Source organism: Geotrypetes seraphini, chromosome 9 (genome assembly GCF_902459505.1).
Source record: "Geotrypetes seraphini chromosome 9, aGeoSer1.1, whole genome shotgun sequence".
NCBI lineage: Eukaryota > Metazoa > Chordata > Amphibia > Gymnophiona > Dermophiidae > Geotrypetes > Geotrypetes seraphini.
The window spans coordinates 94,498,622-94,514,353 of record NC_047092.1 but is presented as its reverse complement, the minus strand read 5'-3'; the positions used below and the strand labels follow the sequence as shown (position 1 = coordinate 94,514,353).

The following is a 15,732-nucleotide window of genomic DNA, read 5'->3' as shown; positions in this document are numbered from 1 at the left end:
GTGGACTCTGAGGTGGTGGGGAAGGAGGGAGAGATGCCGGATGAAAGGGTAGTTAAGAAAAGGTGGATCTGTGGAGGGAGATGAAAAAAAGGAAAGATACCAGACTTCCTGGGAAGGGAAGGGAAATGGAAAGGGAGGACAGAGTTGGCAGATGGATGGTTAGCATGCAGAAAGAAGGAGACCCTGGCAAGCAAGTTATCAGAAGAAAACCAGAGCCTTGGACCAACAAGATTTGAAATATAACCAGACAACAAAAGGTAGAAAAATTAATTTTATTTTCTGTTTTGTGATTATAATATGTCAGATTTGAAATGTGTATCCTGCCAGAGCTGGTATTGGACTGCAAACGTGAGCTAGAATTTAACAGAGAGAGGAAAAGTCCTTTTTGTTTCTTTATTTTATTTACACCACAGCGCCAGTGTGGTTAGGAGAAGCCAAAGGGGGTGAAAAAGCTATAAAACCTACCAGGAGTTTTGAAAAAAATCACCCAACTGGGCAGGAAAATCGAATTGAAAAACCAATTCAATAGGCTGAATCGAATTGAAATTTTTTTTCCTGAATCTGGCAGCATTAGTTTGCGCTACTGTCTTAGAATTTAGGACCTGGGATTGGGGAGAGATGGCATCCTCAGTACTTTATAATGCAAGTGAAACGAGGATTTGGTCAGACTTTTGAAGGGTCTGCAGAAAAAAAATATTGTATAGGCCGGGGACATGAGACAGCAGGAAATGTGAATTTTTCTTCCTTCTATTTTTGTGAATGGAAAGGCTGAGGATGTCAGAGAGTTCAGTTAAAATATGTGCTTTATAAGAAAATATAATAATGTGTTTTATAAAGTTTATAGCATAGCTGGCCTACCCAGTGAGGTGTTCCTAGTGGTGATGGTGGCAGCGTGTCAATGTGTTGAGAGGAAGAGGTGGTCTGGGAAATTCTGCTGAGCAAACTCCGGGCCCATTTCCACCCCCCAGTTAGTCCACTCCACTCAACTGGTTCACACACTGAGTGGGTCTTTGGGTGTTGTTTTGGGATCTCTTCCAGTGGTTTATCAGTATCTCCTTCTGGTCCAAGGAAGGAAACTTTGTTATCCTTAGCATTGACCTACAGAATATGTTTGTAACAGCGCTGCTTGTGTGGCATTAGGCTATGTAGTGATCGAAAGAAAAAAACAGACCTTTGCACATTTTTGCACTATATGGTGGGTGTATGAGGAGATTCACATTTCCTGCACAGCTAAGTCCATGTGAAGTTACCTTGTTCTGTATTTGACATCTAGCAAGGTCTCTGTTTGAAAGGAAAGATCTAAACTTAAAAATGAAGTGGCCAGAAGTTATGGTAAAAGCAGATAGTGTAGCTGGTTTTAAGAAAGATTTGGACAAATTCCTGGAGGAAAAGTCCATAATCTGTTATTAAGACATGGGGTAAGTGTCTGCTTGCCCTGGATCGGTAGCATGGAATGTTGCTACTCTTTGGGTTTTGACCAGGTATTAGTGTCCTGGATTGGCTACCATGAGAATGGGCTACTGGGCATGATGGACCATTGGTCTGACCAAGTTAGGCTATTCTTATGTTATGTTCTCATCTGTAGGGGCCTTTGTTTTCACTTCTTATTTTAATGTATTTTTTTTCTGGGAACTTATCAGTGTTTTTTATAATGGGAACATAAATGGAAGAGAATTAATGTGTGTGGGATGAGGGGGTAACTAATTTCTTCAGCTAAATAATTCAATCCACTTCAAACAGACATAGGAGAACTCACGCACCATTCACACACCCTCCAACCAAAAACGTCAAAAGAAAAAAACTGTTCGACAACCTCCTAGCCATTCGAGCTGCAACACTAGACCCCCAACTCTACAACCAATTGACATCGACCACAGACTGCGTCTCCTCAGTTCTTACTTTTCCGCGGAGCCGAGAAGTCCGTCTTCGACTCTGCTTGAAGATTTTCACTTGTGCCTTCTAAAGTCCGCGATTTTGGGTTATTTTTCTCTCAATCGCTGATTTTCGTCATTCTTTATTGTTTTCAAAAAAAAAAAAAATTTCATCCGTCCGACCGGGCAGGCCATGTGGCCGCAGCCCGATCTTGCGGCGGAACTATTCCGTCCTATGTCCCAGCCTATCACCGATTTTAAAAAGTGTGCCAAGTGCCAACGCGCGATTTTGCTCACAGACCCTCATCGATGCTGTGTTCGGTGTCTCGGGCCTGAACACCTTCTGAAATCGTGCCGGCCTTGCTCCACACTCACCGCACGTGCTTTCATGCGCCGTTGCATCTTGTGGGAGTCGCTGTTCAGCATGGAGTCCTCGACGGAGCAATCATCATCGAAAGGCCCCTCACCTTCGACTCATCCGCTGCCCCTTCCACCTGTGCGGCGCCGAGTCTTATCAAGCCTGCATCGTTTGTGCTGGCCCCGACTCCAGCGCCTGCTGCGATGCCTTCCTCAGTCTCTTCAGATCAGGTAGCACAGCAGCCTATTCCACCGGTAGTGCTAAAAGTGCCCAAGGCTTCTAGGCCCAAGCACTCACACACTACCCCCAAAGAACGCGAGGCCTGTGCAGGCGGTCCCATTGCAGATGCGGACCCGTCCTTGCCGGCCTCGTTCCAGACCTTGTTAGAGAAGCAATTCATTGAGCTCTTCACCACCATTGGGCCTAAGCTTCTCTCTCAAATCCAGCCTGGGCACGGGGAGGCCTCCCTCGAGGTCGAGCCGCCTCCAGTGCCTCAGCGATACACACACTCTCTACAGGTAGCAGAGTCTCTGCAAGTGTCTGGTCTGGCTTCGTTGCATGCATCGCAAGGAGCAGAGTCTTTGCCCATGCCTCCATTGGAACCGATTCACTCGATTCAAGGAGTAGAGTCTTTGCGAGTGCCTCCATTGGAGCCGATCCACCCGATGCAGGGGTTCGAGTCCCTACAAGTACCCCGGGGTGATTCCAGCCATCCACCTGTGCTTCGATCGACTGCTTCCAGCCCCATCTACTACCTGGGGGCCTCAGCGAAGATCCATTTGCCTCGTTCATCGAGGCCGATATCCAAGCACGGTTCACATCGGTCGAGGCATTCATTGAGGCACTCGTCCAGGCATGCCTCGCCTCATCGGAAGCAGCCTTTCCTCGAGTATTCTCCAATGGATACTTCACCTCCTCCAATGCCGGAGCTCGAGGACATGATGGGGTCTTTATCACCACCACGATCCACGTCCTCATTGGATCCCGAGGCCTCAACGTCCTCGAGCCCGTCTCGAGGCCCGGCTTCAGCTGACCTGCTGTCGTTCTCCTCGTTCCTTCGACAAATGGCAGACGACCTGGACATCCACCTAGACACAGGTTCCAAATTCTCCAAGGAATACCTGGAGATTATGCACCTCCCTCAACCACCTTCTGAATCCCTCAAGCTTCCTCTTCATAAGTTGCTGGATCAGACCTTTATGCGATGCCTTGAAACACTTTATTCCATCCCCGCTGTACCGGGCAAATTGGATACCAGGTACCGCACGGTGCACCATAAGGGATTCGATGGTTCCCAACTCTCCCATCAATCCCTCTTGGTGGAGTCCTCACTGAAGTGGTCTCACCCCTCCAAGGTCTACGCTGCCGTCCCACCTGGTAAAGAGGGCAAGACCATGGACCGGTTTGGCAGGAGGATTTATCAGAACTCCATGATGACATCCAGGGTTCTGAACTACAACTTTCATTTTGTCACATATTTCGAGTTCTTCCTGTCAGTACTCCAGAAGTTCTCGCCCTATGTGGACCCTAGGGCGCAATCCGAGTACCAGGAGGTTCTGGCCTCGCTGTCCCAGCTCCGGTTACAGCTGATGCAGTCATCCTACGATGCCTTTGAGCTCTCGGCTCGGGCTACAGCGTGTGCAGTGGCCATGCGCCGGCTGGCATGGCTCAGGACCATCGATATGGACCCTAATCTCCAGGACAGGCTCGCCAATGTTCTATGCACTGATACCGACCTCTTTGATGAATACATTGAGGCGGCGACCAAGAAGCTCTCGAACCACGAGAAATCCTTCCAATCCATTCTGCGTCCGAAACCTAAGACTGCTCCTCCTCGTGCTGCACGCCCACCATTAATATACCAGCGGCGTTACCCTCCTAAACAGGCTCCCCCCATCCGACAGCCTGTGAAGCAGCAGCACTCCCAAAAACAGCAGCAGAAGCCTTAACCATCCTCCGTCCCTAAGGCTCCTCAGCCCTTTTGACTGTCTCATAGAGGGCGTAACTTCATTCGTCCTGCCATTCTTAGCTGCTCTACCAATTGGAGGTCGTCTCCATCACTTTTACCACCGATGGACGACTATTACCACCAACCTCTGGGTCCTTTCCATCATCAGAGAGGGATACTCTCTCCAGTTCGATCGAGTACCCCCGGAACATCCTCCAAGAGAGTATCCTTCCAACTTGACCCAGACCGCCCTTCTTCTTCAGGAAGCTCAGGCTCTATTACAGCTCGGAGCCATCGAGCCGGTTCCTGTGTCTCAACAGAACAAGGGTTTATACTCCCGGTACTTCCTTGTTCCGAAGAAGACGGGCGATCTGCGACCCATTTTGGACCTCAGGGTGCTCAACAAGTTTCTGGTCAAAGAGAAGTTTCGCATGTTGACCCTGACATCCCTGTACCCCCTCCTCGAGCAGATCTCAAGGAGGCCTACACCCACATTCCCATTCATCCGGCCTCCTGCCAATACCTCAGATTCCGGTGGGACATCTTCATCTCCAATTACGAGTGCTTCCCTTCGACCTGACCTCATCACCCCGGGTCTTCACCAATTGCCTGGTAGTGGTGGCCGCAGCACTCAGGAACCACGGCCTCCAGGTATTCCCCTACCTGGATGACTGGCTCATCAAGGATTCTATGTCTCAGGGAGTCGTCCTCGCGACCCAGAAGATGATTTGGTTGCTGCAACATCTGGGATTCGAGATAAACTTTCCGAAATCCCATCTACAACTCTCACAGACTCTTCCCTTCATCGGAGCTGTTCTGGATACTACCCAACTCAGAGCATTCCTCCCCTCCGACCGGCTGGAAGTTCTTCTCCATCTTTGCCATTTGGTGTCCTCTCGCCCGTCCATCTCGGCGAGACACATGATGGTTCTCCTGGGCCACATGGCCTCTACAGTTCACGTGACTCCTTTTGCCAGACTTCACCTCAGGATTCCCCAGTGGACCCTGGCATCTCAGTGGAAGCAGATATCCGACCCTCTGTCCCGACACATCCGGGTCACTCCTGCGCTGCAACAGTCTCTTTGCTGGTGGGATGTTATCCTCCAATCTATCCAGAGGTTTGCTGTTCCAAACTCCCCCCCATCAGAAAGTCCTCACGACCGACTCGTCCACTTATGCTTGGGGAGCTCATCTGGACGGCCTATGCACTCAGGGTCACTGGACCAGCACAGACTGCCAGTGCCACATCAATCTCCTGGAACTCAGGGCGATTTTCAATGCTCTCAATACCTTCCAGCACCTGCTCCAAGACGAGGTGGTCCTCATCCGCAAGGACAACCAAGTCGCCATGTATTATATCAACAAACAGGGGGGCACGGGATCGGTCTCCCTCTGTCAGGAAGCTCTAAAAGTTTGGGATTGGGCGATTCGCCACAGCACCTTCCTCAAAGCCGTCTACATTCAGGGGGCGGACAATGCCTTGGCGGACAACTTGAGTCATCTGCTGCAACCTCACGAGTGGACCCTCCACTCAACGCCCCTCCATCACATCTTCTCTCAGTGGGCAACTCCTCAGATCTATATGCATTTCCTCCATTCCCTCTCATCCAGAAGACTTTAGTCAAACTCAAGTCAGACCATGCCACCATGATCCTGATCGCTCCACGGTGGCCCAGACAACCTTGGTACTCCCTTCTACTTCAACTCAGCAGCAGAGAGCCCTTCCCTCTACCAGTGTTTCCTTCACTGCTTACACAGCAGCAGGGATCTCTACTTCATCCCAACCTGCAGTCTCTACACCTGACAGCTTGGTTCCTCTCAACGTAACCCCTCTCCAGTTTTCTCAACCTGTGAGAGAGGTCCTGGAAGCTTCAAGGAAGCCTGCTACTAGACAATGCTACCACCAGAAGTGGACTAGATTCTCTGCTTGGTGCTTTTCTCATCATCATGAGCCGCAACACTCCTCCTTGTCTTCAGTTTTGGATTATCTCTTGAATCTCTCTCATTCTGGTCTCAAGTCTACATCGATATGAGTCCATCTTAGTGCAATTGCTGCTTTCCATCAGCCTCTCCAAGGGAAACCCCTCTCTGCTCATCCGGTGGTTTCCAGATTCATGAAAGGACTTTTCTATGTCAATCTTCCCCTCAAACCACCTCCAGTGATTTCGGACCTCAATGTTGTTCTTTCTCAGCTTATGAAACCTCCATTTGAACCTCTCCATAAGGCTCATCTGAAGTATCTCACTTGGAAAGTGGTGTTCCTTATTGGCCTCACCTCTGCCTGTCGAGTTAGTGAGCTTCAAGCATTGGTGGTGGACCCACCTTTCACAGTATTCCACCATGACAAGGTGGTCCTTTGCACTCATCCAAAATTCCTCCCCAAAGTGGTCTCGGAATTTCATCTGAATCAATCCTTGTTCTCCCTGTGTTCTTTCCGAAGCCTCATTCTCATCCTGGAGAATCAGCTCTTCATACTCTGGACTGTAAACGTGCCTTGGCTTTCTACCTGGAACGCACCAAGCCACACAGAACTGCTCCTCAACTTTTCATCTCCTTTGATTCGAACAAGTTGGGACGTCCCATCTCTAAGCACACCATCTCCAACTGGATGGTGGCTTGTATCTCCTTCTGCTATGCCCAGGCTGGATTACCCCTTCACAGTAAAGCCACAGCCCACAAGGTCAGAGCAATGGCAGCCTCTGTAGCCTTCCTCAGATCGACACCGATTGAGGAGATTTGTAAGGCTGCCACTTGGTCCTCAGTTCACACCTTCACTTCTCATTATTGTCTGGATACTTTCTCTAGACGGGATGGACAGTTTGGCCAAACAGTATTACAAAATTTATTCTCCTAAGTTGCCAACTCTCCCACCATCCCATTGTGGTTAGCTTGGAGGTCACCCATTAGTGCTTGTCCTTGGATAAAGCAATGTTACTTACCGTAACAGTTGTTATCCAGGGACAGCAGGCAGCTATTCTCACGTCCCACCCACCTCCCCTGGGTTGGCTTCTCTGCTAGCTATCTGAATTGAGGAGATGCGTCCTGGTCTGGGCGGGAAGGCACTCGCGCATGCACGCGGGCAACTCGAAACTTCGAGTTTCATCAAGCAAAAATGCTTGTGAGGCATCCGCATCGGGGCTCCGTTGGATCACATCACCCATTAGTGAGAATAGCTGCCTGCTGTCCCTGGATAACAACTGTTACGGTAAATAACATTGCTTTTCTGTTCTTTGTTGTGCTACAGTATGATATTCTGCTCACATTAAAATTAATTTATTTGTACACTCTAAAGTAAATACGCCAGATCAAGTATGGAACTGTTTTGTGTGAGAGAGACCTAGTGGTGTTGATATAAAATTTTAATAAACATAAATTAAACAGGGGGGTCACGTGATGGCTGATTTCTGAACAGATGACTGACTGCTCGGCTCCGTGTTTCCTACCTATATGCTACCGTAATTTTCTGTTTAAACCCTGCTCAACCTCTATTCTTAAGAGCCCAATCTGTTCCTCTGCTGGCCCTGCACCACGTTGGTGACTTTGGCTGGGCTCGGAGCACCAGAGTGCTGGTTATGCTGGTAAAAACGCCCCGACTCAGCAAGGAAAAACCTGCTGTTTCCCCCACTAAAATGGCGACCACACAAACTGAGGAGGCAGCGTCGGGCTCCTTGGAGGAGATCTTGTAGGTTTCCATGCGAAACATGTTGCAGCTGCTGGATGACAAATTAGCTAAGCTTTTCACCTCGCTGGAAGAGGTTAAAACTGCACTGGCAGGCCATGCGACCCAAATCCAGCATTTGGAGTAGCAAGTATCCGTGCAGGAGGACTGCGAGGCGTCCTCAGAAGGGAGGCTCCAAGCGGCGGAGGAACTGATTAAATCTTTGATGGACCGTGTTGAAGACCAGGAAAACCGGAGCAGATGGAAGAATAATTTTTTGTTAACTGCATTGAACTAACGGGTGTGCGGTCTAGAAATCTGTTATTATGTTGAGTTATGGCAGGAGGGATGCCCACTCCCTCCTGCCATGAAGAACCTACACTAAACTAAATCATAGGCTTATATACTGCATCTTCTCTATAAGAACAGTCCTCCCCCTCACCTCCCCCCCACCTCTCTCCCCATGAAAAAAATGACAGGAGAGATGCCCACTCCCTCCTGCCACCGCAGTGCCCCTTCTCCTCCCCAGTGTCCATATCTTCTGTTGGGAGCCAAAGGAACCGCAAACACCTGCTTCTGCTCCTTCGCCCAGCCTGCTACGCTATTGGGCCTTAGGCCCCTCCCCGGTGCATCATGTGATGCACAGGGAGGGGCCTAAGGCCCTGATTGGCTCAGACGTCTCATGCTCCTCCCTTAGGGGGTCTTTGTGGGAGGGCCATTGCGAGCGGTGGGGGATTTTTTTTCTTTTCTATTTTTAATGGGGTAGATATTTTGCATATGTAATATATGCAAAATATCTGTGCCATGAAAAAACCCCAGACAGATCTGTCAAGAAACAGGCAGATCTGTCGGTGTAACAGTTATCAACAAGTCTAGAGCAGACGGGCTTTAGAATTGTAAAACCCGATGCAAAATAGCCAAGCAATGTAAGTGAATCAATCACTTAGCTATTTTGCATGGGGTTTTAACTGATTTGCATGGCCGGATTGGAAAATGGGCGATTGAGGTGAAAAACATGCGGTGGGCCGTTTTGTGATTCAGATCGGTTAGCAGCAATCATTGCTAAACCTGTGAAAGCAAGTTTAGCGACAATCGCTGAGTTTAGTGAATCGGGGCCTTAGACAATTACTTTCTTCACTGCTGAATATTTCCCCTGAGATACACAAATTATTTAGCCAAGTGTTGTCACCCCAGAAACGCCTACAATCTTGGCTCCTTTTTGGCTGGAGCTATGATTCTAACTTATGTATATTAATTTCAGGAACAGCACAGGAATATGGTGGGATCATTCGACATGGAGCCAAGCTCCTATTTGCATTTGCAGAGGCCACAGTGCCAAAGATCACCATCATCACCAGAAAGGTGAGGAGAGACGCTGACAGGAATTTTATTTGCTTTTGTCCCAATCACATGTTTCCTGCTGCCTATAGTAACAAACTCTTTGCCCCACTCAGAATTAGAAGCTAGAAAGCTTGAGTGTCAAGAATGGAGGTTTTGTTTGGTCTTACTGACTGCAAAGGTGCTTTGCTGTCTCTGTGTACTCATAACCCCCTTTCCATGTATTAAATAGAACTCCCTTGAATTTTGGCCCTAAGTCATTTATCATGTAATTAGAATGTGCTAGCCCACCTTGTCTGGAGTACAGGTCAAGGTGGTGTACAGACTACAACATAAAGAAAATAAAAACAGGAACCCTAGTAGTTAGGACAAGAGAGTATACAACATTTACACAGCCAGTCATAACTTAGTTTATTAAGGTACTTATATACCATCCTTTGCAAGACCATCAAGGTGGTTTTACATTAAGGTACTCTTTAGTATTTTTTCCTATCTGTTCTGGTGGACTCATGATCTACTACAGTATCTCTAGTGACTTGTCCAGAGTCACAAGGAGCAACACGGGGATCAAACCCACAACCTCAGTGTACTGAGGCAGCAGTTCTAACCACTAGGCCACACCTTCACTTTAAAGAGATAATCTTCTGTAACCCTGATCAGACATTAGTAGACAACTTGCATCCTGTGATTAGGGAGGTACTTTCTGCAATTCTTCTTTCACATTTGCAAAAGCCATTTCTAGTCCAATGTGCCCAGTGGTCCTTAACTGTAGGGTTATGCATCTGAGTCTGCAAATTGCTTGCAGAAAACTCAGTCGTTTTTTCCAGTGCAATAGATGAGACATTCTAGACCATAGACATTCTAGACCAGTGATGGCTAACCTTTTTGAGCCCGAGTGCCCAAACTGCCACACAAAACCAAAGAATTTCCTCAAAGTGCCAGCACGTCAATTAAACCTTAATAACAAGATTTTAGTATCTAAAAACTCTTTATAAAGTTGCCTGAACTATGTAACATCATTTTTAAAGGTTGGAATCTTTGTATTGTCAGAGAATCAATTTGATTCACAATCCTTTGGTTTTCATTTCAATTTATTGGCAATTTATAATGTTTTAATGATTTCATTCAATTTAATGAATTTAGGAAGAATTTGATTCAGTTACACAATATATTTTAAATGTATTATTCACATAACATGTCAAATGTATCCTGAGTAAAAAAAAAGATAAACTTCTTAAAACTGTTAACTTTGTCAAGACTCGGTGTGTATTCCCAAAGAGTCTATACATGTTTTTTTGTAAAATTTACAATCAAATTAGAAAATAGTTAAATCATTACATTTCTAATAATATGATGTAAAGAAAACAAAAGAGCTTTCATTTAAACCAACCATTTTTATTGGAAATTCCAGATTGGAATACAACAGGGCCATGTAAAGTCCCTTTTTTAAATAACACCTTTAAATAATATTTAAATAACTTAGAAAGTGTCTTAACTGCAAACTGAAAACACTGCTTCATGTAAACATATGCATTGAGCATGCTCTGAAAAAAATTAATGTGATTTTTGTTGTTGCATGCATGCTGATAACTTGTCAATCCTTGGCTCATAGTGCGTTAATTTCAGAGCAACACATGCAGCACTCATGTCATCCGTTAATCTGTTTCTAGCATCAGATTTTATATGATTCAAAGCCGAAAACAGCTGCTCACAAGCATAGGATGACCCAAACAAAGTAAGAAGAGCAATCCCAAGTGCTTTCATGGACTTAAAATTGTCTGGCAGAGAATTCCACGCTTTTAGGATTTCATTTTCAGAACTGCTAGCAGTGATTTCATTTGTCACCCTTTCACACTCAATACGTTCAAGAGCCGCACGCAGGTCATTGAATTTACTTTTCCAGATAGAGCTTTCTTGAAATTCCAGTAGCTCCATTTCCAAATTTTGAATATCCAACCACTGTAAGCAGGAAAGATCAAGATCTTCAAATGTGGACTTTTCTGGGGAAGTTATAAATGAAAGGGTTGTCTCCATCTTACGGAACTGAGAAAATCTTTTACTAAAATTCTCCTTTGCTTCGGCTACAATAGTGGAATATACTTTGTGGATTTCCTAGTGTTTTTTATGACTGTCCACAAATGTTGTAGAATTATCCAAATGTATTTTTAGGTTGGGAAAATATTTTAGCTGTCCACTCTCAAGGTCTTTTTCAAAAACATGCAATTTTCTCTCAAAAGCTTTGATGTCACTAAACATGCTTTCTGCTGTTTTTCCCATGCCTTGTAATTTTTTGTTTAGTACATTAAAGTGGTTAGTAAAATCTGTAAAGAACATGAGGTTGGTAAGCCAGGCCATGTTGGTGAGTTGAGGATAGTCTTCCCCCTTTTCGTTCATAAATAGCCTAACTTCTTCCAAGCAGGCCACAAATCTCTCTAACACTCGTCCTCTGCTCAGCCACCGGACATTATTGTACATCAGTAAAGTGTTATATTGTGCCTGAACCTCATCAAGAAGGGCTTGAAATTGTCGAAAATTAAGAGCACGCGCCATGATGAAGTTCACCATTTTTGTTACATCTTTGAGGACATCGTCAAGTTTTTTGCTGCTTTCTTTGGCGCAGAGAGCCTCTTGATGTATTATGCAGTGAAATTGAATCAGTGGATGTTTTGCCTCCTTAGCAAAGAAATGAATGAATCCTGATGTTGTCCCCACCATGCTAGGTGCTCCATCGCTAGTAACTGAAACTACTTTTTCTGGACTTATGTCTAGTGATGAAAAAGCCTCCATCACAGCATTGATAACTTGTGTTCTTCCAGGCAAAGACAGCAGTTTTACCAGCTCTTCTCTCATGATGTCACCAGTAGCATAACGCAAAATGAGCGCTAGTCTTGCATGGTTAGTAATATTTGTACTTTCATCCAAGCACATGGAGTAGAAGGGTGCTTTTTGTAAGTCGAAAGTAAGCTGTTGACTAACATCAGCAGCCATTCGCAGAACCCTATCTTTTGCAGTATTTCTGCTTAGCGGCATCTCAGAGATGCGCTGCATAATTTTATCCTTGTTTTGGAAATCATGGAAGAGTGAATTACTCCCAGCCAAAATTGCCTTTTTGATAAAATCTCCATCAGAGAGGGGCTTACCATGTTTTGCCATGCACAGTGAAATTTGAAAGCTGGCAACTGTAAGATGATTAGTTTTTGAAAGATAGTTGCTAAAACTAAGAGACTGGGAGTGATATTTCTTTAATTTTCCTACAAGGAACTCTTTTCTTTGAGCTAAACCAAGTTCAGCAACACTGTTATGGTTTGTCTCAAAGTGACGTTTGACACTTAATGTGCGAGACACAACACTTTCATTACATATAATACACAATGCTTTCCCACTGTGTTCAATCACTCCATATGTCTCTGTCCAGGCCTCTTGGAATGGTCTTCCACTATCTGTTTTTGCTTTTTTTGCTGTACTCATTTTCTTTGTTCAAGACTTCAAGTCTACAAAAAGATAAAATTTGTATAATAAAAAAAATCTAATTAAGTGCTGTATACAAATCCGTCCCCATAAAAAAATATGTGATTGGGGAATTTTACTAATTGTAGACATCCGTTTTGGTCAAAAAATATACTGTCTCACAGCCCCGCGGCGGTTCAGGCAGCCGCGAGGAACACATTGCCAGGCAGGGCCAGACTGGGACAAAAAATAGGCCCGGGCATTTTAGGTTGAGCAGCCCAATCACATGACCTCACGCAGGCCCCGCCCATTGAAGTCCAGGGGCAGGGCTAAAATGCAGAAGCACACTTGAGAGGCACGGCCAGCCACTAATAAGAAGTGACTATGATTCTCCAAATAAAATGACCTGCAAACTGAATTAATCGCATTAATGACTATACAACATTGGATTCATCACAATAACAACTAATTAAGAGGTGACCTGAGTGTATGGGAAAAGGACTTTTATTTTTCATTATTGGAGCCTTTGTTATTTTATTATGATGTTTACAAAAGCACTGTGAAGGGCCACATATACACTTTACTGTTTTATACTATATTGAGTTTTCCATAAGGTACAGCGCAGAGGATTAGTGTGTTGGTTGTTCACAGAGAGTCCAGCCCTCCTCTCAGCTTACTGAACTTCTCTATGCAATCATCATAAGCAGCTTTTTTATTTCCTTGAATTTAGCATGTCCCCCATGGAAGATACAGAGGTTTTTACAGAGGAGCACATTATTAGACACATTAACATCCCCCCATATCCTCACCTCTCTAGCATGGGAGCACTAGGAACTGTTCCTGATTACAGATGTCACATGTGGAGTCACACTACAGCCTCACTGAGTTCCTGTGACAGACTCAGTGTGAAGCTTCTCTTCCTCCCCCCACTTCCCCCTCACACACTGCCTGGCTCATAGGATACTAAGGGGAAGACAGGCAGGCTAAACATCCATTCACAGGACTGCAGCCAGCACAGGAGGATGGGCCGCGGCCCACTGGGACAATGCCCGGTCCTCCCAATGGCCAGTCCGGCCCTGTTGCCAGGTGAGCTGTAAAGCAGACACCGGCACACTCGCCTCCCGCCGCGCCGCATATCTTAATTGCGGACCTTCCCGCGTGCCAGCTGCAAGACCTTCGCGTGCCACAGCTGGCACGCATGCCATAGGTTTGCCATCGCTGTTCTAGACCATAGAAGAGAACCATTCCAGGTTTTCCACTCTCCTCTAGAGTACTTCACAGGCTAGCTTAGCTCTTCCCATCAGTCTTTCTCTTCTGCATGCATGGCTGCAGGTGTTAGAGTTCTGCTCTCCCACATTTATTATTTTTAATTCGATGTAGTTTTGTTCCCTTTCGTGGTTCTTTCATGTTTCAAGCAATTTTAAAAGCTGCCTGCTTTAGAATTCAGACTTTGGATTGTAGCTGACAGGCCGATCCTTTTGGGGTACCTGTTAGCCGGTTTGCTAGTCTTCCTTAGAGCTCAGGGTCGACCCTGACCTGGTTTTGCTCCCTGTTAAGTGGGGAGGTTGGCTTCAGACCATTTAGCATGCTTAGGGGGCTCAGCGGTGTTCTGCAGCATGCAGGCTGCATTTTGTGCCTCTGCCCATCCTGGTGCGCAGTCGGTGGTCTGCAGGGGTAGAGGCATAGTCAGACAGGCAGCCTGAAGAATCAGCTTGGTATCAGCTTTCCCGGCAGTATGGCAGTGAATTTTGACTCTGGCTTTTCACAGAGGTTAGAGAGCAGATGCAGCTTCTGTCTTTAGTACTGTGATTAAGAGGAGCTGACAGGATCTATCAGCGATTTTTAAAACCTAATTTTGAGGTGTTTTAAAGGTTTTCTAGAGGTCCCCTGGGTTCCCCCACCTGAATTCTGTTATTTTTTAAAAAGATTTTGGGAAGGCGTGATTTTGATTTGGCGGCCATCTTGGATTTTTAGCAATCTTTTTTTCAACTTTTCCCTGCTTCTTCAAATTTCAAATTTTTGCAAGGAAAACTGCTGGGATGGAGTCCTCAGGGTCTCCTACTGTGGATTCATGTAAAATTTGTCCAAATTTGCCACTTTTTGAGTATCCGTGTGCCATGTGCGGTCGGGGGGCAGTAACTTCGGGTTCAGCCTCCCCTCCGCAGAAGCAGGTGATACAACGCTCAGCTAGTCCGTTGGGGTGGCTGTCTTTATTTTTGGTGCTTGGGACTGCGTATTTATTGTCCAGCCGCAAGACGGACCCTCCGCAGCTACGAAGCGCAAGTCTAAGTCATCTGAGCGTGACTCTATGCCCCAGGGTCCAGATGCCTTCTCGGAGTTCATGACATTTCTGGGGTCCGAGTTTCAATCAAGGTTTCCAGCTGCTAGAGGTTCATCTGTTACCCCTATGGCATCGCAAAGCATAGGTATTCCTTCGGGCGACGTCAGTCTTTCAGACCGCCCCGGCTGTTTCACAGTCTGTGCTGGAGACTACAGCAGCAAATCCGGACTTCGCTGATCAATTTCTCTGTCCGTCAACCAATTTCTAATACAGTTCACCACTTTGGGTCCTAACTTCAGCTCGTCAAATTTGTTCAAAAGCCTAAGTAAATTACATCTAGCATATGCCCTTGATCCAATTCTCTGGTCACCCAATCAAAAAATTCAATCAGATTTGTTTTGCATGATTTATCTTTAGTAAAACCATGTTGTCTCGGATCCTGTAACCCATTTGATTCTAGGAATTTCACTATCCTTTCGTTCAGCAACACTTCCATTATTTTTCCAATAACTGAAGTGAGGCTTACCGGCTTGTAGTTTTCCACTTCATCTCTGTGCCACTTTTTTGAATAGGGACCACATCCGCTCTTCTCCAGTCCCCAGGAAACACTGCCATCTCCAAGGATTTGTTGAACTGATCTTTAATAGGAACCGCCAGAACCTATCTGAGCTTCAATTTTTCAAGTTGTTCATAAACACTTTCTTCTGTGAATGGCACGGTATCTACTCCATTCTCGTGTGTAACTCTGCCTAACAATCTCGGTCCTTCTCCAGGATCTTCTTCCATGAACACAGAACAGAAGTATTTAACATGTTTACTTTTTCCTCATCA

At 45.8% G+C, this 15,732-nt stretch overlaps 1 protein-coding gene across 1 annotated transcript in view; it reads left to right on the top strand.

Moving 5' to 3' along the window:
- PCCB (propionyl-CoA carboxylase subunit beta) overlaps positions 1-15,732 on the top strand; it is an 892,977-nt gene that overhangs the window by 735,981 nt on the left and 141,264 nt on the right. The window contains exon 12 of the mRNA XM_033959104.1: positions 9,097-9,197. Within this exon, the coding sequence (XP_033814995.1) occupies positions 9,097-9,197 (101 nt within the window). The remainder of the gene's footprint in view (positions 1-9,096; positions 9,198-15,732) is intronic.